General features: G+C 38.3%; 1 protein-coding gene across 1 annotated transcript in view; it reads right to left on the bottom strand.

Annotated features, from left to right (window-relative positions):
• Window positions 1–1,239: 1,239 nt before the first annotated feature.
• The window catches only part of EGF (epidermal growth factor), a 49,869-nt gene continuing 24,131 nt past the window's right edge, over window positions 1,240–26,977 (bottom strand). The window contains exons 13-25 of the mRNA XM_026050851.1: window positions 25,545–25,649; window positions 23,815–24,038; window positions 21,886–22,053; window positions 20,941–21,090; window positions 19,826–19,969; window positions 19,103–19,219; window positions 17,949–18,074; window positions 15,585–15,704; window positions 13,463–13,613; window positions 11,628–11,792; window positions 8,006–8,108; window positions 5,677–5,779; window positions 1,240–3,453 (exon numbers count right to left, since the gene is read on the bottom strand). Of these exons, the coding sequence (XP_025906636.1) occupies window positions 3,227–3,453; window positions 5,677–5,779; window positions 8,006–8,108; window positions 11,628–11,792; window positions 13,463–13,613; window positions 15,585–15,704; window positions 17,949–18,074; window positions 19,103–19,219; window positions 19,826–19,969; window positions 20,941–21,090; window positions 21,886–22,053; window positions 23,815–24,038; window positions 25,545–25,649 (1,903 nt within the window). The 3' untranslated portion in view covers window positions 1,240–3,226. The remainder of the gene's footprint in view (window positions 3,454–5,676; window positions 5,780–8,005; window positions 8,109–11,627; window positions 11,793–13,462; window positions 13,614–15,584; window positions 15,705–17,948; window positions 18,075–19,102; window positions 19,220–19,825; window positions 19,970–20,940; window positions 21,091–21,885; window positions 22,054–23,814; window positions 24,039–25,544; window positions 25,650–26,977) is intronic.

Genomic DNA, 26,977 nt, shown 5'->3' on the forward strand with positions numbered 1-26,977 from the left:
GGATTGATAAAACTTCTGCAAAGCTGCAAATGATGGCAAATAAGGGCTTAAAGTGAGATGAGTCACTCATTCCTTAAGACTAGGAACCATCGCATTACCTATGTGCATTATGAAGGAGACTGAATCATTCCTCATTTGTTTATGATGAAAATCTGGTTTTAGAGAGCTGAAATACTACACTTAACAAACCCATTTTCTCCGCTGCTTTTCAGAATTCTCTGATAGATTTTTTACTTTGCTGTTTCCCGTCATGTTTCTACATTTCTCTTACAATTCCATATGATGCATATTCAATTCCTTTAAAAAAAAAAAAAAAGAGAGAGAATAACACTAGAATTTGAGGTCAATACCAGGCTAGCTACATACACAAAATTCTAAAAATTTTAAAAGATTTTCAATTTAAATGTACTTTTTTWAAACTTACTTTAAAAAAWATATATATATAGCCAAAAAAAATAAGGTGCCTTCTGGATTCAATCACTTGAATTCAATTGATTTGCATATAAAATCTGAGAATATCATCTTGGATATTAGCTTGAAAATATATCCTGGGGCCACAGATAGTATTTCTAGACATAGAAGCAGCAACATTCATTAATAAAGTCATTTAAATATACACAAAATAGAATACCTATCAAGAGTAGTACAAGGGAAATACTCACAGGACTTCTACAGGTTTAAGGGAATTGTATAACTAAAATCTTAAATAAAAACTTACTGTATTAAAGCTGGAATCTAATTGTGAGCTGTAGAATATAATCCTCCTCAGTACAGATCCTCTAAATGTGCTAGAAGAACCCATTATATCAGCAAATGCTTCATCAGCACATTATACTGCAGTTATATGAAACCAAGGGAGCTGTCAACAAACGTAACATTGCTTAACCAAAATCAGATTTTTCACTCTGTCTACTAAAATAAGAGAGACATCAGGATTCTTTTTTACTTTATTTTATAAACAACAGTTTCATGAACATACAAATAAATCAAATAGATTTATGTCRAAATACCGTCTTAAGGTTTTAATGCTAAATATTATTTTGAATTTAGAGCAGAGTTTAGGAAACATTTGAAATCTGTAATACCCTAATTTAAAAAAAAGAAAGATTTTCCTATCTCATTCTCTAAAGACAATTAACAAATTCAAAATTATATCTTTAAGGTGGAGGAAATCAAAACAACAAAAACATGGGGCAGAATATGAAACAAAGAGCTCAAAGATTCAAAGATATGAAAGTATCTTTGTTTAAACGAGATTCAAAATTACAAACCTGTATTTGCTTTGATCAGAAACTTCAGAGTTGACCATCACCCAACACAGCACTTGGATTTTGAGCACACAAACATATTTCAACAGCARTAATCAAAGTGCAGGGATCAACATAATTTTTCTAACTCTCATGGAATCCAAATGCTTTACTGAAATCAGGGCCTTCCTAGCTAGACTCTCCTTTTATTAACCTATACAAAATCACTAATGAACTGCGAAAGATTAGGGAACCAAACCGAGAAGTTTTTAGCAGTGTTAATGAAAATGAACTATATTGACCTTAAAATGCAATCTAGTGGCTCAACCCAACAGTGGTCCTTTCCTGGACACAATTCAGTATGCCAACGTTCCCCAACCACTTCACTTGCAACAGAAGCTTTGTTTTTCCCATTCATACAAAAACTGCATCTTCATTGTTCATRTTTTCAGCTAACCTTTTGGAAATGTCTATCTTACAATGTTATTTTGAAATCAGAACTGATGCAATTAGAAAACAGGCTCAGCAATTCTAAACCACCAGCAGAAATCACTTGAGAAGAAAAACAAGCGATAACTTTCTGCACATCAGAACATTATAATTGTCATAATTTAGACACTTAGGGCATAATTCAGATACACAGGGCTAAATGCTCATGTTTACACTATCAGAAATCGGAAGTAACTCTGTAAAAGCTACTSAAGTGTGTAAATCTGTGTTTGGGCAAGAGATCAGAGCCATTCAGTACTGTCTTCCATTATCAGCCTACRGAGTTGGTAAGCATATGACAGTCACTATTATCCAGCAAATGAATTGCAAGTGATAGGTAATGTAGCAGAATTACAATAGTAGACTTCAAAAACAGAGGACTGACCGATGCTCTACAATGAAAACAATATTTGTAATACAGTTGATTTGTAATTATTTTTCAAACATTTTGAAAACAGCCTCAGAAATTCAAGACCAGTGGTGAAACGACTTGAGATGATAAACAAGTAACCTACAACTCTGTACAACAGAGCTATAAAATAAACATGTTAGTTCTTAGTAAGTAAATACAGGGGCGTCATTGGTGTTAGATGTTCAGCTACAAGAAAAACTGATGTTTATTTTCCAATTGATCTCATAGATTTTATGGGGCAGCATGAACCTTTTTTTCTTGGTGGAAGTCATTTGAAAATGAGAGGTTTTTGTTTGTTTGTGTTTATTAGCAGGGTTGAATGCAAACTCTTGCTTATTGCCTCAATTCAGAAGTAATCACACAATGATCTGAAAGAATCTTATAACTCTACATTGGAAAAATTAATGGAAGGMTCATCTTTCCCTCAGATGTTACATCTCAGTTCATAGATGTAACCATCATCAATAYCATACACTCACAAACAATCCTACATTCCAGTAAAACTGAGAAATTTAGAACTTTCTTACAGGAGCAGATACAAGAGTAAAACTGGCAAAGTTCAAGAAGTGTCCCTAATACAGCAGAAGTGCTGGAGAGGGGCTTGTAGTGTCCATGAACAGAATTTTAATAAAGGGAATCATTTCAGCTCATTTTCCTGTGTCCTCTTTGATCCCAATTTGTCTGCAGTTGTCCTTGTTGTCCAKTTTCTGGATTGTGTGTGCATAATGTGTAAAGACCACCACTGATTTAGAAAGTATTTGTCTCTAACAAATCACCCATCAGTCTGTTTCACTTAAAGTCCTTTAGCTGCCAGTTAATGAACTTAGCAGTGTTAACTTTTAAAGTGATAACTAGAGAGTATTTATTGCTAATACACTGATCACAGTGATTCTTTCCAAGCAGAGATAGCAGGGAAAGAGTGTCAAGGATTTCTTTGTTCTGTTTTCATTTGTGTTCTTTTTTTTTTTCCCCTAATGTATAGCTTGAAGAAAAAAATAHAGATTGTTTCAGTGGTTCACAAGTTCCCATTCTCTACTGATTTCATCCTGCTTTTTTTTCAACTCAATCCAGACTATTGCTAGTCTGGTTGCATCAGCAGACTGGCTGGGACAAGTTCACATGACCCCCTTTCCAGGAGGTGGTTAGAACGGACACTCCAGGGATCCTCGTGAGGGTTCTTCTCAGCCACCCTGGGCTGAAGTGATTTCTTACYACCAGGAACCTCTTGTTGGCAGCCTTGTTCTCTTTCCCCTTCTGCCAAAGTCTCTGCCAAAGCTCCATCATATGTTATGTGCTGTTCTTCTGCTGAACAGAATAGACAATATTTGTATTTATTAATAACTATTACTTTACTATTTATTTTTATTTAATATCATTTATTAATTTATAACATATTATTATTTATAATTATTATTATTTATCCACTAAATAATTATTTTTAGCCATCTGAGGATCTTCACAACCAAGTATAAAGAAAGTGGCAGTTTTAAGAGAGAAATCTAAACTCAAGCTAAACTCTTGCTTCAGATTTAAAGAAATGACTTGTAAGAATATTTAACTTTTTTGTTTTTCACATATAAGAACAAGAAAAGTAATGTCTGTGACAACACAATCACCTATCTGGCAAAATCAGAGCACCTGATCCACAGTCTTAAAATCATTCACTGATATGGTATAAGACCTTTCTTTAACATATTTGTGAAAATACCATAATATTTATCAGTCTTGCTCTCTAAAATGGTTGATTTTTCTAAAATTTTTCAATATGGAAAAAACAGACACTTGTCGTGGGAAATTTCTGGTTTATTGGCTATAGCTCCTATATTTATAAAGAAAAACAGAGCCTTCTGATGGGAAACATGAGGCATCCTTCACTGCACAACACACATTGTCTGTATTAGCCAAACCGTGTAAACTGAAGCATGTTTTCTACTGTTGAATAAATTGTGTTCCCAAGACTTATCCAAGGTACCTAAACAAGATATGTAATTCTGAAAATCTTACAGGATACCTGACTACTCAAATATTCTCAAACATTTGTAATGTCTAAATAGCTACTGCAAACCCTGGGTTCTCTGGTAATTTTGGTGGTGAGAAGGTAAATATGGTAAATAAGAAAAACTGTTAAGGATATCAGTCTTTCTCTCTGTGTTCCCAGCACCTCAGCTATCAGTAGATTCAGTTGCTATCTATAAGGCAGCATTTTCTAAAATTCAGGTTGGTCCAGCTGGTAGCCTGAGGACTTGGAAACCCCTTGTTGTCCTTCAGTGCTCTCTGCTGTCTTAGCAGCAGGGGTGGCAGGGAACAATTCCTTTACTCACCTGCTCTGTCTGGTGCTCTGTCTAAGCACCAAACATTCCCCACGGAGTCAGTGAGCTTGTCTAACATTTAAGGCATACCTGTAGCTGCTGTTACACGGCAAAATGTTTCTKGGGAGATCTGGACTCCTCACACCACAAATGCCACTCATCCTGCCTGAATAAGGACTGCCGAGGTACATCTTTGCAAAGATATATATACCCTGTCAGTATGATGGACATAACTCACTTGCTATGAAGCATACTTTAAAAGTTCTATATAAATGCCAAAATTTGGCATTATTACTATCACAAGAGGCTTCTGTCTCCTTAGGAGCCCAAAAGTACTGTTGTAGTGTCATTTCTGATGAGTAATCTGCACAACCGAGGACTGAATGGTCTCTTTACAGCAGTATAAACACTGCTTCTGCTGTACAGGGCACAGGCCAAGAATATCATTCTTGTCTCTGTGTCTTCCTCTACCAGCGATTCCTCCTGCTTAAAGAAAGGGGAAAAGAGATGCAGTAAGGATGGATTTGAGAGGTCTGATAAGGTTATTGAGGGCATATTGAGGGCATCAGATGCAATCACCATGGCATCTGATTCTTCTTCAGATTATAGCACTTCAGGACGTGGCTGGGTCCTGAATAAAACATCTCGGATAGCTTCCAAATTCGGAAGGGCTGCTCTTAGAAATGGAAGAATAACAGGCCCAGTAAAGGTGAATGGGCATTAAGCAATAAACTGCACATGGCCTTCCAGTTTCTAATGTGATGGAAAATGTCATTTGTCCTAACTGAGAAATACAAGGTGACAGGGATAGAAATTCTGTTACATAAAAGTGCAGAAGAGTAATGCAAGTTTAGCAAAATAAAAGAGCAAACTGTAGAGTGCAAAATTAAGTGTTTTCTCACTGTAAAACTATCAGGGATCACACTGCTGTATTGCCTGGTGACTCTCACCCACAGCTCCCTTGAGAACCACTGCCAAGAGATGGATACATTTTATAGGTACACAAGAGTTCTTGTCTTTCAAAAAGAAAAAAATAAGAGACTGGTGAAAATGCTTTATATCCCTGAATGGTTTACATTTATAACCTTAACCTGGTCATGCATCTGAACTGTAATGACACCCTCCCCACCTCACCTTACTGTAACACTGCGGCAAAACTACAGTTACTGCATTAGCCAAGCAAAGYTGTTCCACAAAACTGAAGGAAATCTTAACTCACCATATTGTGAAGAACAAACAGGATGAACATCTGCAATTTGAAACTCAGATAGATCAACCGCTTTAGTCTCCAGAGAGCTGTTACATTCCTTGACAACTGCAAACTGCAAAATAGATGAAATACACACAAAATACAGAGACCAAATTAACACAGAGCAAACTAGCTTTCTAAAACCCAAGAGGTAGACTAAAATAGACAGTTCGGGGTGAAGATCATCATTTTGGGATGACTTCTCCTCTGCAAATTTTAAATATTAGAGCTGGTGACAGTGCTGCTCTTTTTCAGAGTGTGTGCAGTCCTGATCTTGTCTTTTGCAAAAGAGATGTTCAAACAAAAGCACTGATAGATTCAGTGATCTAGGAGAACTGGTATCTGTGACTACATCTGTGAATAGGTCAAGCAGATGTGAATATTTAGGCATGAGTTCATTTGCATAAAATCTGTAAGTTCACAGCTGTTAGCACACATGTGTCAGCCCCTGTCCAGAGGAGATCCAGCTACACACAATTCTGCTTAATGTGTTTGATTGCACAAAGCAGAGCAACGCTTGCTAGATGACAAGTCTCAGAAGAGCATCAAAATTTAGGCGTGGGCAGAAGTCTACCAGGGCTTTCATACTGCTGGGATAAACCCAGCCTGCATTATGTATATCTAACAAAAATATGAAAAATACGCTAGCCTAAAGRTTGCCTCTCTTGGCAGAATAGAAATCAAGGGAAAGATGAATGACATTTGGGCAATTTGCAGGTGTTGTTCCAGTGTTATGATGTCTAGGATTTGATATACATGATAAGGTAAAAGCTCTTTGCCTTTTATGTCAGCCAAGGCGCACAGGTGCAAGAAAGAGTCTTTGGACTCCCCTACTCCAGCCTCAAGGAACAGCTGTAGCTCTGCAAGCTGAGAAAGGAGTAGATTTCATGAACTCCTTGTCACCACATATGCACCAGCAGGCCCTATTTCAACTTCTTCATTAGTATTCCTAATGCTATGTACAACAACAGCACCCAAAGATCTTTACCAGAACCTTCAGGGTCACAAAACCAGCCAGACAACCTAATACATTTGCAAGGCATCCTTTGGSATGATTAAAAAGCCTCAGATTTTATATTTAGATATTACATGGTATTCAACCCCTCAAACATTCCCCTCAATAGATAGAAACTCATCTCTTTCTGGACTCAAAGACCTAGGGAAATAACATAAAGATTCAAACTTTGGGGGTGATGAGTAAAATAGAGATTTAAAGCTAATATATCCATTATCACAAAAGGAAATATATAAAGCCAAATTATTTTATAAACATGTCTGCTCTACACAGTTTTTATATCTTTCCAGCTATAGTATCTACATCTACATTTCCTTTAAGTAAAACTAATATTAGAAAAGCATTTGTATAGTCCCCTGAGTAGAAAGATACGTGTATCACTAAAGTTTACCTCTAAAGCTTTATGTGTATAAACTCCCCCAAGAGCCTTTTACACTGACCTAATTGTGCTTATTCTAAAGAGCATATGCTACTTGGCTAATGTGATGCTACCCACAAGTGTAATGCTACCTATAGCACAACAGCTAATTCAGAGCTATATGGTATGTATGTGCATACATGCATACAAGATCTTGGTCTGCATCACACCACCCAGGAAGCTCAGACTGGGCATTGAAATAGCCAAATATACCAATTATGTCATTCCTGCCAATTGCAAGTTGCTGCAACTTAGCTACGACTTGATGAAAATCAGGTTTCTACAATACATTTCTCATAATACAAATGCCCAACAGAAACAGGCCAGTGCAACTAGATGATGATGGTGTTTCTAGCTATGTCAACCAGTGCACAATTAATATCTTATACTCCCTCCCAAACTTGCAGATAACATCCTAGTTCTTTTTCTTCACAAGGCAGCCTCTAATACAAAGACATTTAATTGCATCATCCCCTCAGACAAAGTTCAACATCTCATGTAGCACACACAACACTTGGCTTCCAATAAGCCTTTTATAGGGAGGGCATACTTCCCTGTGAAAATAACTCTGTGATATGCCATGTCATCACATTGCCATTTCCTTAATTTAGAGCACAGTTCCCCAACTGTTGTGTTCAAAGCTAACAATAACACCAGCTAATAGTTGCAATACATCCAGGCAGCTGTGAACTTGAAGGGATAACAATGAGGTAAGATGAACTAGAGTTAACAGCAAAGCACTTGATGACTCTAGCAGTTATTTAATGTATTTAAGATGTGAATTATTTCATGGATAATCTCAAGTGGATCTCTAATGCTCTTTGATCCTTCCTTCTTCCCTCTCCACTCCAAATTAATATAGTTACCCGAGGCTTGTTGCAAGTGGGTGTCACGTTCTCTTTGTCAGCACGGCTGCTGCCATCTCTTATCGCTTCTGCATAGAGATTCTTCTTACTAAAGTTTTTACTTCTGCAACAGAGCAAAGGCTGAAACAAATTATTTCCCTTTGGGAGGAACAGCTGCTGCTTCTTTTCACACTTTATTCTGTATCTATTTACAGAAGATATATATRTATTTTGTTTTCTTTTGTTCATTYGAAGGAGTATGTCATGTTAATCATAGCACAGGGGTTAAAATGGTTATTAGGCTCGCTACAAAGMGAATTCATTAAGAGTGAACAAACATTTTTCTAATGAAGGACTCTTCAGAAATGGCACATTAGAAGCAACGGATCTCATAAGCAGAGAGAGGAGGTTAAAATAATGTTACTCTATTTATAATACATTCCTCTTATTAAGATTTAGGTTTAAACACATACAATGGATGGTATTTCTCAATGCAGCTGAAAGAAATCTGAATGTACTTTAGTACATACTCGATGAATTACAGTGATGGAAGTCCCTTCTGCCTTTATCTGTACTATTTAATGAAAATATCAGCTTCAGAAAATACTATGAAATAATTAAACTAAAGTTCTCAAAATCCTGGAACTAAAATACTCCTGGGGAAAAAAAAGTAACCAACAGAATTAGCTCAAGCAAAAAAGAAAAAAAAGTATCCATACACTGGAAGTTTTAATATAAAAAAGATATAAATAGTCAGATCCAACTGGCTAGTTCAATACATTCAGAAACTTCTACAGTTAAACAGTGACCACTTATAAGGTAACATTAAAAGCCAATATAGGCTCCAACAGAGAAAACACATTCATAATGACAGGTCATTTATAGTACTTGAGACCCAAATCAGTGCATCCTTACTGAATAATACACAACATGTTTATTCCCTTAGATGTCAGCTATAATGAAGGTAGCTTACTCTAACTTTCTTTTACTTACCTATTTAGAAYGAAATTTAGTAGGCATATATCAAAGAAAATAAGATTTTTCCCTTTCAATATTACATTGACAGAACTGAAAAAGCGCACCATGCCACTATTACCTTGAAAATTCAACACAGGTTAGATGTGCCTTCTGCTAGAGATGACTGCTAGAAAATTCAACACAGGTAAGATGTGCTTTCTGCTACAGCCCTGTCCCCACCATGGATTTTGTCCCCGGATTCTCTGTGACATGCTGCTGTGTGTTCATCCTCTCCTTCCCCACCACAAAGAAAAGCAGCTATCCACAGCAGAGGATAAGAATGAGACTGTTAGTATGAAGTCAGGTATGAAACACATGGCCCTTGGCATTATGTGTTGGTTCTGGGGGCACGGTAAATGTGCTAAACTAGTCCAATCTTATTTTCTGACACTATGGCAAGACTGCTGTTGACACTTCAGTCCTGCCTGGGGTGTGCTCATTCTGTAMCTCAGCTCACACTGCTGGTATAACCCGATTCGGGGATTCAGTGGTTTGAAAATTCACTGCACAGGACTCCCAGGCCCTGTCCTCTAAGGGATGCTCTGCTCAAGAGGATCAYTTTAATTCTGCAGCTTACTTTAAAGCATGCACAGTAACACACGCCAGATTGCCTTGGCAAGTCTGGCAAGCTTCACACATGACTCTGAGCACAGGCAAGAGATGCACTGAAATACAGTTGACTGAGCATGGGCAAGAAGGCAAGACTTCCTCAATCCTAAACCCTGCTCTGCTGCTGAGTTTTGCATGCCCATGGCTGGTTTCTGAGGAGTTGTGTCAAATTTGTGATTCAGTTTTTCTTTGATGGAAAATAAATTAATGCTTCTCTGCTTCCCAAGAAGGACTGGCAGTTCAGAGTGCTACAGAACGCTCAGACTATGTAAACCTAAAACTAAGAATATCACAATCCTGCTCAGCAGGCTAAACTCACTGGACCACACAGTGCTTTGGTATTCTTGGCCTCCAGTTCATACATTTTTCAAATTGGCAAGTGCAGATCACCTACTTTGTTTCCCCCAATTAAAAAGAGATACGAGCCTGAATCTTACAGGGGAAAACAGGACTGTTAGACACTTAATCAATGCATTTCAAAACACAGCAAATTATGAGAAAAAGCAGTATAACAATTTCAATCCAAATATTGGTTTCCAGACTCCAGTTAAGTAGGGATTTAAGATCAGTGGTTTCATTTTGATCTAGTTAGGCTGGCAATAGCTTCAGCACAAACTTAGTCAAGCATGTAATTGAAAACTTGCTTTGAGGTAAATAGTTCTATCGATCAAAAGAAGTTGTTAAGAAAAAGTAAATCAAGGAGAAATGACAAAAGAGAGAGGAAGTGAAGAGTATCTTCACACCTTAATACCAACAAGCTTCTTGCTATTTTTCATGAACATTTGTGTGACATATAAGGGAAATCTAAGAACCCCAAGATTTGTCCATTCTTCATGTGTCATTCCATTGATTAGCTTCTCAGTTGCAGGTCATGAGAACGTACTAGCCTGCATTTAGCTTAATCCAGAACTCTACAGTTAATACAAAATAATAAATGTGGCAGCCTAGCTATATCCTAGGAATCATTAAATAAAAATGCAAAATATTAACTTCCATAGCTAATTTTTATTGACTTTTATGACTATTTTTTCAGTGTGTGTAGCAGATTCTAATTTTCAAATTAACCTATGCCAGAAAAAAACATATAGAAGACAGGTAAGCACAAAGCAGGAGACTGTGCCAACTAGACTGCTCCCTGGCTTTTTGTTTGTTTGCTTTTTAAAGATAAACACGCATTTAAACAAAAGCCTCTGAGAAGAGTTGCCTGCCAAGGTAATTCCCAAAAGACTGTAGCTTATTAAAGGCTGAATACTTTCCAGTGCAAGGGACACCAACGTTTAATTTCACATCAGTCTGTGTTCTTAAATAGTGACTACAGGGATCTTTTTTGCCATGAAGAGAATCCCAAACCTGAAACATTTCCATTATAGCCATGAAAAATGACAGGGAGTTGTGCCCTAGACTTAACATCCTTAATTTTACTCTTTCTACTGCCAATAAAGCTGCTTTCACAATAATTGCTGCAGTACTACTACTACAGAAGTCTGCTTTTGAAAGGGTAACACACTGTATTTTCCAATGGACAAAGGAAAATTCGGATGCARTTCTACACAGGAAAAAAAGAACAGAACAGAACTAGTAAGTTCTGTTCAGAGCAGGTAAGTCCACTATGACTGCTTCAAACATCTAAAGCTCTTAGGAAAAGCTGAGGAAGAAATAAAAGGCACATCCCTGACATCTCTCATCAATAAAAATTACAGCTCCTCTTCAAACCTGATCACACCTASTCTTTTTCTCACAGGATGCAAGTCACTCTCACTAATATCAAAGTGAGTCCTGTGGAGAGGAACGTAACAGAACTTTATGAATTATAGATTCAACTGCTGAAGTACAAAACAAATAGACAAAAAACAAACAAACAAACAAAAAAACACCACCACTACATCAACAAACAGGATGTTATGGTGACTTCCATCAGCTAGGAAACTGCATCTTTTTCACCATTAGCCATCTGTGAAATCCAGCATCACCTCTGGCCCTGGGCCATGTGTTCGAGCTGTGTGTTCGGAAGCACTACCTGTAGCAGTAGGCAGTGAGKGATCCCAGCAGGAGCAGCAAGAGCACAGCTGCCACGCAGACGGCGATGGTTATGTTCCGTATCTTCACTTGCTCGGCATTCTGCTGCTCCCACCACTCCAAATCGCTGAACTGACAGCGCTCCCCTACGTAGCCTGTCGCGCAGCTGCCAAAAGAAAGTGAGCACACATTGAAACTGATGGGGGGGAGGGAAGAGAACAAATCCATTACTTCAATCACCTTTTATATTGATTTATCATCAGCTGCACTATGGAAGCATGCTGTTCAATTTACCACGGATGAAAACAAAAMGACATTAAAGGAATGACTGTCAAAACCTACAGGTTTCCATTATATGCATATATATAAAACTGTAAAGCTACTGAATCTTTGTATACAATTATAGAGGAGGATTATTATTTCCTGATAACAGTGGAACAAATCTAAAAAATATTTTCTTAAATTTTATAGCCTTTTTTTTTTCCCCAATAAATTTTTTCCTAAGGTTTTCTATGTAGCAGTCTCCAATAGTAAGGTCCCTTTTTAAAACTAGGCAGTATKAGACTTACAAGCTTTTTCTTAATGATTTGCTCAAGGGAACCAAATGGATACCATCATGGGTACCATCTTCATAAATCAGCTTTATTACAAGCATGTTCCATAGGTTTCAAGTTGGTTTCTTTTTACCATTGTGAAACCCAGAATATCCAGAGAAATACCTTATTAGGACAGGAAACCTATAAATCACAATGACTAGAAAATGACAAATACATCACAAAGAATCCCAACTTGTTTTACTCTCCAAGTTTAGACACACACAAAAGGTGAACAATAAATATGTGATGAAAAGTACTTTCAGTTCTTAAAAACCCCACAGTAATGTATGTTCAAATCCATCCCACAATATTATGGGGCTAGTTTTACTCAAATCTAGTCAAAAGGGTAGAGAAAGCAATATTTGACCTAAGCCTGATGACTGGAAAATGATATATCAGCATTCCATATCAAACTAGGCACAAGCACTCCCATTCTGTCACAAACTATAACACACATATGCAGAAAAATGCTCATGTTTTTGATGCAATATCACAATAATTATTAAGCAAACACAGGACTTAATAAAACCTCTTACACCCAAAAAAAAAAAAATCCATAAATTACATTCAGTATATGATTTTATTTATTTATTTTCTCAAGACTTTTTCATGGTATTTCTGTCAGACTGCGTTTCAGCCTGCATGYATGACTGCTGCCATCTAGTGCACAATATGAAAAATCAGATTGTTAATGTGGAATCACAGAATCATTGAGAYTGGAAGGGAAATCTGGAGTCCAATGCACCTGGCTCCAGCATTCCTTATAGGATAAGTTGAGCAATACTGGACCCAGTACTGACCCTTGTGGGACACTGCTAGCTGCAGGTCTCTAACTAGAGGTTGTGCCACCGATCACAACCCTCTGAGCTCTGTCATTCAGCCAGCGTTCAGTCCATCTTGCTGTCTGCTCACTGCTCACCTAGCCAGTATGAGGATGTCATCCATGTCCCACATAGAACRTAACTAAACCTGGCTGGTCCTTCACTTGTTAAAAGGCTTCCATTTCCAGTACTGAAGAACATGTACATTTGTATTCTTATTATACATCTATCATTGTGACCCAAAAAAAGCCATCCCAATGAAAGAAGGCAGGACAGAGGTGTTCTCTTCCATCCCAAGACAKGCAAGAACACATGAGCACAGGAAAAGAAAAGCAAGGTCAACAGGGAGATGCTAGTCAGCAGGATGTGTGAAGGAGAGACCATTCATCAGCATGGACAATATAAAATTTCATACTTACTTGCAGGCATAGTCTTGTAGATCAGAAACGTAATTGCACACTCCACCATGAAGGCAGTATGAGTCATATGAAGCTGGGCAACCTACAAAATCACCTTGCACAGGGTATGTAGAGTCTTCATTGTTGCCAGTAGTAGGAGATGCAGTAGACTCTGAAATACAGGATTTCACAAGTGTATTTCATAATTTTGGCTTCACTGRTGGTATGATCAAATGAAAGTGTTTGAGAACTTCAAGTCAGAAATATAAGAAAGAGTCTCTAATTTCAGACAATGAACTGCTATTTGCTTATTTACTTATTCTGGTACGGTCACTTACCAAATCCATATCAAATTTAGGTACTTGCATCCTTAGATCAAAATAGTAAATTGATTTGATTCTTATGGAGGAGGGCTGTTGCTTCGTGTATCTGCTATCTAGCACTTTGTTCCTATCTATTATGCTCAGATCTTAAAACAACAGCTCATGGCTAGCAGTGCACGTAACATTCTAGATGTGCAATAAAAGACCCACAGAGGTTGGCTGCGTTTTATTTAGATATCATAGTACACATTTTTKAACTCCATTGGCTGTCTAGTAGCTATTTTAAAATGGCAGCTTTATGCTACGATAAATCTCCATCATGAATACAGTACCAGAGCCAAATGTGCAAGGGAAGGGCGATTGCATTTCATGCATTTGGATCTGGGCCTGAAAAGCTTTCACATGTAACTTATTGTTCTTATACAGATTATTTCTGCTCTGCAATGATCCTCTTGACTACATCTGTGGATGACTGAAGATCATATTTTTGAGCTGGCATTAAGCAAGCTAACCCAGGTACAGAGACCAGCATAACCAGGGATGCATAGAACTTTGTGCATCCCATTTCTTAAAAAGGTTTTGTAGTTTGTTCTGAACTATATATACAGTCACCTACATAAACATGCCAACTAGCTAAAGGAAGCTCTTCTACTTCTGCACAACATGCCCTGCTATGCAGCCATATCCTTAAAGAAAAGAAGCACTTTCTCGCCTACTTTCATGCACTCAATTATCTGTAAGTCAGAACCCAACACGGCAAAGAATTTATGGCATTAAGACCCAAGTCTCTCGCACACTTAAGTCATCAATTCTGCCTCACACCTCTTTTACTGCCACTTCACCTTGAAAGACATTTGGTTTTTAATATTTCATTTGCAGAAGAACTGTCAAGAGAAAATACCTAGATGGAAAGGAAAACGTGATTTTAGCAGAAGATTACTTATAAGTCATATGTCATTTAAAATCATCATTTCTATGGTGACACTTGGAACTACTGAAAGCTTACGTAGCTGAGAAGCGATGGTCAGAGCAGAGGCGGATTTGGGTAAGAGTTCTATTTATAAAACCATAGTTTCATTCTATTTTCTGCAGGAACAGATCTGTGGCAATCATGCAGTATCCTTCTGTCACTGCATTGTCAATTGATACAGGATAAAATTCACCTTTGTGAGAAGGACCGATACAGAAACATGAGAGTTCCTCAGCTATGCATTTCCAGAGAACATGGCCGTTGTGCTGAGGCACTGAAATGGTGGTAGATATTCACCAGTGCTAAAGGTTGCACCAGCCCCCTTTGATTAACTAGTAACCAGATTTTCTGGAGAGTTTCAAAGCTCTTCTAAAAAATCAATCATTTACTTAAGCATTTTTTCTGGATCTGAAAAGCCAGCTTATTCTGAAATATGAAATGGGACTTAAATTATGCACAGGCTTTGTACTATCCTCTGCAGAGGGGAAAAAGAAATTGAGATTCTGAACAGTCTAAAATCAACTCAAAAATGGGCTGTTATCTCTAAGAAGCACTTACTTCTGTTCTGGTTTGCAAAGGGCATTAGAGAAGCATGTCATTACATTCAGACAGTATAAATTAGAGTTGAACCTAACATAGACAGTTCCAAATAAAACTCAGATTTAGAGTCCTTAATTCATTTTGAAACAGCTGTCTGCAAAACAGCCTCCTAAAGCAATGCAACATCAATTTACAAGCTGTCCAGTATCTCACCATTCAGTCTTTCCCTGAATTTTACCATACAGCAAACTGAGAGCACAGTTCTTAGTTAAAGGTCTCTCTGTTTTAACTGCTCACTCCATTTACTCACCACAACTGATACCAGTTCCAGAAGTATCATCAGTGCAAGAGCAGCTGTAGCTTCCTTCTGTATTTATACAGGTTTTGTTCTCTCCACAGATGTTGGGCCCCATCTTGCACTCATCAATATCTGTCATCCAAACAGTCTGCAGTTAGAAGAATGAAATGCCTCAGAGCATCAGTTAAAAGGGGCAGTAGTAGCAGCACTATGGTCTCCTAGCAGTGCAGCAGAGCATCCCTCTGCAGGTTTCCCTGGCTAGAAAGTGGAAAGCAACCAGCATGCTTTTTAAGCATCTTCCCCAGCCTCTCACAGCACACGTTACACTGCTGAAGTGTTCCACAGGAAAAAAGGAAAAGTTTTCTCACAAAATATAAGGGGTACAGAAGAACTGAAGAGAAGATTTTTATGCACTAGATATTTTCTCCTGACATTTCCAGTCCCAGCTCTCACACTGGTACACGTACTATGGACTGGCACTCTTGCACTGAGATAGCAGAAGACAGACCTGTCTGGTCCAGCCGAGACATAAAGTCCACGTAGAACAAAAAGGTCCATATCTACTTTATGCAGACAGTTAAATGAAGTAATCCTCACCTGTGTCTCACATCATACTGATCATCCTCACACCTTCTTCTTCACAGCCCACAGAGGCAGCTCTAGTGAGGCCAGCATTCACCTACTCTGGGTTGGCAGTTGCACTGTGGCTTGCTTGGGCATGTACTTATGCCCTCCCAAAAAGTAACAGTTGGGAATTTCAAAATGGTTTAYGCACCACAGTTTGGGTTGGGATTTACTTTATGAGCTGTCAGCAGAATATGTGCACCAGATTTACTCTGGGGATACAAAGACACAAATCTACCATCTCACGTTGTGTGAAACTCTTGCTTAAACCACTGGGATTTTTTCTACAGTAATATTAACAGGATCTGGCCCAAAACAGCAGGGAAAATTCAAATGCGCTTTAAAACAAAAAACACACAAACAGAACGATTKCAACATATTCCAAGAAATGTGATTTTAACAAAAATACATGGATTCTTATTGCACTACTTCTAGATGAACTGGCAGGTTTCTGAATACTGTTAAAAGCATGCAGGTATCTGTATCCAAAATACAGAATCCTTCACCTACGTGTTTCTGGCTCTTTATAGTACATTTCAACTCAACTAATTCAAAGTAGTTTGAGTTTGGTTTAGCTCATGACAAAATCTTAYAATTTATAAATCACTGTGAAAATGTATCTGACCAAATCATGGCCTTGCAGCCTGGAGGCAGAGAACAGATTGCCTTTCCAGAACGCTGTCAGGTAYCATAACCATTCTCGTTGAGCAACTAACCACAGATCACGAGGCCAGAGCTGGCCAAGGACACACATGTCAGATGCAATGCACCTCCAAGGAAGGGAGCTCTGGATCTCTGACCTGTACCAGCAGAATGCCTTCCCCAACCGTCTGCCTCTGATACTTTCCATACCCTACTCATACTAATAATATCACTCCTAATCATTTAGTTTTCCTTCTCTGTGCTTAAGAACCAAATTCCAGTAAACACTATGTAAGAAATAGGTCAAAATTAATAGGTTTTGCATTTGATTATAAAAGATAAAAAAAGAAAAAGAAAAAGAAAAAAGGGGAAAAAAGGCAAGTGCAAAGCAGCCAAGACACTTACAAAGCTCTGAACAAAATGTGTGCTGCTTGCATGTTGGAGGAAAAAGAAGCTTCCCATTCCTTCATACTTACTGCTAAAAAGGATTTAAAAAAAAAATACAGAGACATAATTAAGATCTAATAAARACCTGGCATYAGAGCTGGAAGAGAGAATGAGTGGSTCTGATTATTAACATGACTCTGAAAGTACTCAGGCTGCAAGTGTCAACAGCCTGAACATCATGCCTATTAAACTAACTTGGAATTATTTGATCAGTATTATGACACATTCAATATCCACTTTCGTTTAGATTCATGGCAATGATTTCCAATAAATCYGTACTCGTTCACCACCATTTCCCTCCTCCCTTTCATTTTTTCCTGTCACTTTTGCTATAGCTACCAAAAAAAGTGCAAACAATGAGAAGAAATACCATTGACAATCAGAAGCTTTGCATATTGATCACCTGCTGAGGTTGCCACACTTCAAATAGGAAGGGAAAAATGAGAAAGCAGAGATAAATGCCAGCTGTTTGGGGGGAGATCCACAGCCCAATGTTAGTATGCATATCCTTATCATATTTTTCAAAAAGAAGCAAAAGTGTCTTCATTAGGGACACTTGACAGCTTTGCAGCTTGTTGCGGAGCTAGCCCAAATCATTAGACATCTCTTATCCCCTCTGTCACTGCCTCTCAGGCACACCACACCCTGCACACATTCCCTTACCGTGGCAGTGGAGTCCATCTCCAGTGTAGCCCTCCAGACACTTGCAGACATAGCCCCCTTCAGTATTGATACAGCCTGACACATTTCGATTACAGCGGTCCATATTTACAGCACATTCGTCGACATCTGCAAGAAAAAATACAGAGGAGCCACGCTGGTCATGAAACCATGAGGCAAACCAATAAAAAGAAATGTCTGTGTCCTGAATTTCCTTCAAACTATACTGCCACTTGTCATTTGTGCTTCTGAAGAGCTTTGCATCCTTATTATTAGCATAAAATTTGACCAGAATCTTCTGAAAAGCTTAAGAAAGTCAGATACTGGATACTTTCAGCCAGAAGCCTTGATGTTCCACAAGTATCACTTGCTTCAAAATAAAAAAAAATCCCCATTTCAGAGGGTATGATCCTATTCAAAACTTTCTGTATATCCTAATCATCTTAAATCCTACTCAGAGAAGCACTGCTTTGAAAAAGAGCACATGAGCTAAAGAGAAAGGTATAACAGCTCACCAAGTCTCCATTTTTTTTCCTTTAAAAAGTAATAGAGACTCGTATGAGTCTTTCTGCTTTGCCAAAGGGTAATTTATTTTGTTTCTAATGCCTTCCTGTCTTGGCTTTTGCAATAGAATAAAGTGCTTCTAMTGACATTTTATGCAAGGCCAAAAACTAGTTTTAAAGACCACTCTGAGCAATGTGTTATCTGATTGTTAGAGACACTTTCTAGTGCCAGAAAGAAACAAGAACAGCCTTTTATATAAACATTACATTAGGAACATTAACTTTTAAGAGATTCCTTAGTACATAACTCTAAATAATACATCGACTATCATGTTAGACCTGAGCATTTATAATTAGACAGGKTTTTTTTTTTTAACAAATAAATATGTTATTCTTGTATTCTTATTATTCCCTTTATTGCTTATTAATATTAATAGGATTAACACTCATGACTCAGGGGAAAATAATGCATGTGATAATTAGCAATTTCATCTCACATGCTCTCTGCTCATCATCCTTTTCAAAATAAGCAATCCCATTGACCTTTCTGTGATAGCTCATGCAGTACAGCTGCCAATATGAGAAAAGACATATTTTCTTCCTGCCCATAATTCTGCAGTTTTCCAGAAGGTCATATTAATGCTTTTTTATTACCATAGCAGAATTTGCCCCTCCTGGTAAACCCTTTCAAACATTGGCACATGGCTCCATCTTCCAGCAAAACACACTGTGCATTGACATCACATTCTAGTGCAGAGCAGTYATCTTGATCTAGAGCATAAAAAAAAAACAACAAAAAAACCCTAAATGCATTTGAATTGTTCAAAGATCATATTGTCATATTCGGGGAAAAAAAAAAAAAAACCAGAATACAGAGTGAAAGTTTGAAGCACAGTTCACCACAGTGGTGACAAGCCAACATATTTACTAAGGCAGTCATCTTTGTCTAGATGGCCAAGCACTGAGTAATACTGTGATTTCTGAATATTCTAAGAAAAATCCATAGTGCAATTTTTGATCTAGTGTCATTAACAGGTGTAGAATTCATTAGTTTTACCTGCCATTGTGTTCACAGGTACATAAGTACTTGCCAAATCTAAGAGAGAGAGGGACTTTTCACAAGTCATTTCAAGTCACAAATATTTGTTTTTTAGGCCTAGCTAACATTATCAGTGTTAGCACAGCACAGGAACAGAGATAAACAAATGAAAGATCACTTCTTCCTGACATAGTTACATAGGTCCAACTTGTTATATGAAACTTACCATAGATCATGACTTCACATGCAGCCTTTTTTTCCTCTAAAATCTATGATTTATTTGTTTTCTATAAATCAGTTCAGATCCTCAATTAAGACAGTAAATCATCAAGCTCTACCTGATGTCATGATTTCAGCCATCAACAAAATATTAATTTGCTGTTTTTCCCCACTTTCAGTATCCTTCAGTATTCCACCATGTTGTGTGCTCTGGAGCAAAGTCTCAAGTGTTGGCACTGCCTCCTTATGCACAAAGACTCTGCCTGGAAACGACAAGGAAAAGATGACAYATATTGTTTAAACCTACCTCTACTTTCTGGTTCCTTCCTCATCACAATGCGTTCCTTCTAAAACAAAATCACTTTCTTCCAAGATTGGCCTGTTCCTGTCCCACCATTAAAACCAATCACTGGTAGATTTTCTCRAATATAACCTTGTTGCCATAGTATTTGTCCGTATTGCAAACATCTCTTCTATGGCTAATATGCCAAGGGTAAATGACAATGGTCAGATCAATATTCCAGTTTTTCTCATGGGAGGATTTGTTCTACTTGCCTCTTGCCAATGCTGACGATATTCATGAAAATCTGTTCAAAGCATTAGTCCTCCAGAAGGCCCTAGCATGTTTAGGAAGCAACCAATGTCTCAGATATTTAATCRTAAGTGGGAAAAGGAGGTAGACACTATGTGAGGCTAGGGGGGTATTGCCAGAACACAGAAATAAAAGAACAGAAGGAGATGAGAAGAAGATTTCATTCTGATCTGTCTCAAGAGGAACAGTAAACTACTTTCCACGCTCAGATAAGTTTCAGCATTTTGTAAAATGTTCTGGGTTTGTTCCTATGATCTGTGATACAGAGAACCTAAGTTACTATCCACCATATCATATCAATTAGCCTAGTATTTTAGTGGTGGAGCTTGTGATGTTTCTTATAAGTGCTAGAAATTGCCCTAATCACAATATCCTTATCAAAGATATGGAGGTATCACTATCCACACATGGGTATATTATGTCACAGAGTTTAAATGTTCAGTCCTCCTAGGGAAAATAAAAAGAGAAGGTAAGAAAGAATGTGAAAAAAGTAAGAAAATGTCTACAAAGAAGAAAATATATATATTTTTTTCTCCCAGGAAACTAACATTAATTATGTAGAGGAAGGTAAATATTTTCCAGAAGTTATTTGTCAGGATCCTTAAGGCTTCTTGACGTCTTTTTTTGACTAGAAGATCATACCTGCTATTTTGTTAGAAGCATTCAGTGCATGACAGGTTTTTCCATCTTGAGCTTTTCCAAATCCTCGATGGCACAAACAGCTAGCAACTCCAAAGCTATTTTCACAGATCTGATCACAGCCTCCATTCTCATGGAGGCAAGGATTTGTCCCTAATGTAGAAAGATATGGGCAAGTTAATAAACTGCAAGTTTGTACCTTCTTCAACCAATATCTCCTCTTATTTGTGCAGACAGCAAATGCCCATCTGCTAACAACTGCCTCACCTCTGGCAAGAAAACAGACTTGCATACTCTATCAAATTAATGTGTCACTTTGTTTTGTTTCCTTTATTATCTAACCTGCAATGTTTGGAGTCATAACTTTTCCTTAGCAAACATTATAAAAGATAGCAAATCTGTGAATGACTTCTCTCAGTCACAGTCTATTGAGTTTCCTGAGTTGTTGGGGTTTTTTTTGTTGGTTTTTTTTTTTCCTCCTGCTCCCAGGAGGATCTTCCCAACGGAAAAAATCAAGTGATTTGGTCCAAAACTAATAAATCTTAACATCTTTCTTCATGTCATTTGGTAACATTTGTGTGTAGGGGGTGACAGCAATACATCTGCTTATATAAGAATTACAAGATTGTGATAGTCTTGCAGCAATTGACCAGCATCTGTTCTTGGCCATAGCCACAATATGCAAAGACCTGTTAGTACTTTTGCTCAGGCCCTCTGACCTGAGCMGGATCTGTTGTGACATTCTAACACAGTACATCAGAGCACAAACATAAACAACAACGGAGAAACAGACTTCCAGTGTTTTCCACGAACACCAGCCTATGCAAGCCTTTTCAAGAGACTGTTTCAGGAAAGATGAACCTCTCCCCCAGGACATCTATTTTGTTAGTGTTAGTAAACACCAAAAAAAGGTTGGAAGGGAATGACTGCTTATTTTTTGCAGTATACCTGGTTTCGCCAGAGGATGAACTACAACCACTGATGAGGGTCTCAGCATGCTGCCTCGAAGACGTACCCTATTTTGGCCTGTCTTCTTATCCACCCTCATTAGTGATGGCTTGGCCCAGTCAGAAAACCAAATATAATCTTCAAAAACTGCTACATGGAAGGGACGACCTGCAAAGACACATAACTCTGAGTCTRTAGAAGAGGAGCAAGAAATCATATACACAAAATTAGTAGCTGTGCCTATGCATCCTTCTATCACAGTGGCATGGACAAAGCCACTCCTGCCCTCGGACATCTTGGGGACATGCATGTGTCCATGGACACGAGACCACAGGTGCTTGCTACACGACCACAGGTGCTTGCTCTAGGCAGTAGGTGACCTCCAGCCACGTGATACCTCTACCTCAGGACAGTTCCTTTTCCTGAAATAGTTTTTGGGACAGGCTTCCCTGCTCTGCATTGTTACTACCCTGGGCAAGGCTTTACAAGATGTTTTATTTGCAGCTAAAAATGGGATTAACACAAGTGCAGGAGAGAAACCTTACCCATCCTGAATGCAATTGAGCTGAATGAGTTCTCAGTACCAGCCCACTGGAGGGAGCCAGTGTAATACAAATTCAGGTTACAGCAGCCTCAGTATAACATGAAACCACCTCTTCACCAGGGTAAARTAGAATCCTTGTCTCTATAAAGGCATCAGTTAAACACTGGGATTTCATGCTCCCTGCCTCTCTAATTTCACATCCATACTGGTCTGCACCTCCTTCTCTTCTTTCTGTAATTTTATTTATTCTTCCCATATCTTCAGTCATCCATACCACTGTCCCATGCCTTCTCCTTCTTTCCCCCACCCTCCATATCTCCAGTGATCCTAGCGCTCTCTCTCTGTTTTTCCTCATAAGGCATTGTCCTGAGCATTGTGGAGAAGCAAAGCAAAACTTTCAAGGGACTTCAAAGTCCTCCTTTACAGATCAGTTGCATGATGGGGCACACAGCAGAATATCCTGTAGGAGGGACAAAGAGGAATGGTGTCAAGCCACTCTACTCTCTGCTTTTGATATCTTACAGGCTGGAAGAGCAATTCTTCCTCCAAAGTCTCAGCCTGAAGGCAAGTGGGAGGGCATTTGGTGTGGAAGAACAGCAGCAGCTTAACAGGTAAGTGGCAGTTTAGGCACTGATTCAAGCCAAGAGTCCTCATTCTGTGCATCTTTGCCTGCACACTGCCAAGAGAAATCTGGTCTCCAGAGAGGTATCATGAACAAAAGGCCTTGCCTTCTCCAGTAACTAATTTGCCACATATGAGATTCTGAAATACACAGTTTACTTCAAAAGTGTTACAGCATCAGTGCCTCATTGCTAACACTTTTGTCTTCTTACTCCAGAAAAATGTAATTATGTGTCAAGTAATAGCAGGCTCAGCAATAACAGYTACCAGCATCTTGCATTAATCATTTTTCCATTCAGTATCTATTATGCATTTAGAATCTTTCCAGTGTTCAACATGGCGCGGCTACAGGTTCTTTGCTCAAAGATCTTAACAGCCAARCCGTTTCTCTTCCAACTTGCGTCAATATAACTTCACTGGCATAATAAATGTAAAAATATTCTGAATTAAAGCAAGCAACCATGCATGGAACAAGCAAAACACGTTTTTAATTTTAACTTGTTTTCAAGTTAAAATAGAGGCAGAGAAGCTCTCYGTGCAATGCAAATTGAATGATTAGTAAAAGCAGAGAGTATCAAAAGGTGGTTTGTTAAAATAAATGAATAAAATTCCAAACAGAGAGAGAGAATCCAGGACTATGYGATCCCAACAGAGTTGCACAGCATATACACATAGCCAATGACCTGTAATTCACATGCATGTGTGTGCATATATGCACACATACACCAAGGAGCAGTAGGCAACGATCAACCCCAAAGCCTCACCTACATCATTCTGTGCAAGAACTCGACGGTCAGAACCATCCAGATTTGCGCTCTCAACAACCGCCTGTTTTGCATCGCACCAGTATAACTTGTCAGCTAAGTAGTCGAGAGCTATTCCACTGGGCCACACCAGACCAGTGCTGGCTATAACCTGACGGCCAACACCTTCTATTGAAGAGCTGTCAATTCGGGGATTGATGCCCATGTCAGTCCAGAACAATCTCCTTTAGAGAAAAAAAATATAGAGGAAATCAAGTAAACATTTGTCCGCCACTCTGTGGAGTCCTTTTAAAGCAGAAAGATTAGACACAGTGCACACATATCAAGCAAATTATATTGGCTGCTGATCTTTAAACCTTGCTGTATGATTCCAGATCATGACACTGGGACAGGAGCAGAATCTTTGCTATGTTTATTGGCAAAACCCATTAAATAACAAGTCCTACCTCTTCTGCTACTTGCCAAATGTTCATATCCGTTTTTCGCAGTTTCCATCTAGCAGTGTAGCATAGCAAGACGATAGAAGGCTTAGGGCATTAGCCAGCTGAACATCAGCATGACAATGCCAAGTGGAATCAAATCATGATTTTTGGGGGGAGCTCTCTCTAAAGCCCTGACTGTTGTTCACTGAATGCTTAGAGTTTTTCAAAAAAACAAATGGTGCAAGACAGAAACTCAAAACGGAAATAGTAGGAATCTCAAATTACTTTTCACAATTGGAATTTAATCTTTTTGGGCATTAACTGCTTTTACAGGTTTCCTGAGATAACTCATAGATTCATTTAGCTTTATTTATATGAGCAGCTTTGCTGAAATCAATGCAGGACCAGTATTCTCAATAGTTTGACATGTGCCTCAGATTCATCTTTAGTACTGACTTCAGCAGCATAGCTATAATGTCTGTTGTCTAATAAGGTAAGTTTTAGTCACATCTTCTCTTCCTCCTAACAGCTTTTGCCTTGAGAGATACCAGTCTACTGATCATTCAAATAAACTATCCCCCTTAAAACCGGTTTTCCAGTAAAACAGCTCTCTCACGTTCCACCACTATTGAAAGATACTTTCAACACTTTTATGTCCAGAGTGAAGCTAAAAAAGTTACCCTGCCCAATTTGGTTTGGCTCACCAATACAGYAGTATGGAAACATCAGGATAACTCAACAGAAGAATTCTACAACCCTTCACAACCATCTCACTAGAGACACATAGACTATCTTTGGGGCTTTGCCAATAACAATAGTCAGAATTTCATTGGTAGTTTTAAATGTTCAAAATTTCTATGATCATCTAAGCACTAGATAAGGTGATCCAAGACATGTTTAAATCGGCATTTCCTCAGAAACTGAAATAGGCTCAAAAAACAAACAAACAAACAAAAAAACTTTGCTAGCACTGCTGATCAGAAGTGACTGCACCTTCCTCATACCAGTATGTGGTAGTACAGTGCTTACAGCAGTCAGGGTGACTTCAGCTGCTTGTGCTTTTTTCATTTAAAATGTATACAACATTCTTAATGCTTCTTGTAAGTTTTTAGATCTATATGAGGAAATTAATATGCTCTGCAACCTTCCCTGACTCCCATAGAAGGCTGCAGCTTATGTAACTCTGCTCAGCAACAACTATCCTAACATGAAGCCAGTGCCTTTTTTGTCTGCCAGAAGGGCATGCTCATTTTTWAAAAAAAAACTTCCCCACTTATTTCACAATTAGTTATATTTGTCACTTCTTACTTAGCAAATGGGTGAATGACAATCCCTCGGGGCTGGGAGACATCCTCCCAGATGATCATTTTTCTTCGCATTCCGTCCAAATCGCTCCTTTCGATGCACGCCTTCCTGCAACACACATGGCACTGTCACCTTTGTAATTACCTTCTTTAGCAGAACATACTATGGAGAACATCAGTTCCTCCACTGATTTAACACAAAACTGTCACCAAGAACCTTACAAAGACAGGAAATAAATCTGCCTGTGTTTTTGTTTAGCCTGATACATTGGTCACCTGGACACAGGCAGACACAGCTATCTAGGTGTATTATCAACAAGTAATTGATGCTACAGCCTCAATTACTAGCATGGCGATAAAATCACTAGGGCATAAAATCACTACATCACTAGGGCATCACTAGGGCGATAAAATAAATGCTGCTATGCAGGAAATGTTAAGATCTCCTTTTTTGGGCAAATCACAGAATTGAAAGTATAATCGCTAACAGATGAATGTTAGCTTTAAAGGGGGTCAAGAGGAACACAAGCTCCTAATTGAATGCCATAATCAAATGTGTAAAGAATATTTTTAAATAGACTTTTTCATTGAGAAATCTCCAAGCAAGTTATACTTGATATCGGTTTTACAACAAAGAATGAAACAAAGGTCCTTGTGAATAATCATAAAAATCTCTGGCAGATTCAAATATGGACCCTACTTTGCCTGTCTCCCAATCCATTTTGTTTCTGTGAAACTGAAAACTCTTACTTTTACAAAAGTTTCATTTATCCAAGCAAATACCAGTCTCCACCTGARAACACCTACCTTTCATACCTACCTCAATCTGCAAGAAATGCAACGCAAAGACAGAAAGAGAAATAGTTATAAATACGTAGAATACAAGCAGGCAGTCCAAGTGAGTGAGAAGGAAGTGGCAAATACAAATTCATAGCTGCATCCTTGACTTTGTGTTGTGGAGAGGGAGAGCAGAATTTACAAACGCCCAAGGAAAAGAAGCACTGGCACATTTATTCAGGAGTAACCTTGTAGGCAAGATTGTGTCTACTGCTAACAAAATGGACTATTAGTGTACCTACCAGATAAGGAAGTTTATCTGGATATTCAATAATCACTTTTTATTGACCAATAAAATATGAGTTTTCCTGAAACATCATTACTACCCTTCAAGGACTCATCACTACGTGTTCTGATCTGACACTACCTTTTTACCAATGGTTTCTCTCTGTGTGTAAGGTTAGGTACCACTGAAACATGAGGTCACACTGTCTGCCAGTGCGTCTTCCTCTCTTATTAGGGATAATTGACAAAGATTGTCCACTAGCTTAAGGAAGTATGTATGGTTTGAGTCATTCATAATGCTGACTTCTGTCTAAGATCTACTTAGCGTAATAATATTCATGATACATATAGATTTACATATATATATATATATAT

Source organism: Nothoprocta perdicaria, unplaced genomic scaffold, assembly GCF_003342845.1.
Source record: "Nothoprocta perdicaria isolate Ctin4 unplaced genomic scaffold, notPer1 scaffold_71, whole genome shotgun sequence".
In the NCBI taxonomy this organism is placed as follows: domain Eukaryota; kingdom Metazoa; phylum Chordata; class Aves; order Tinamiformes; family Tinamidae; genus Nothoprocta; species Nothoprocta perdicaria.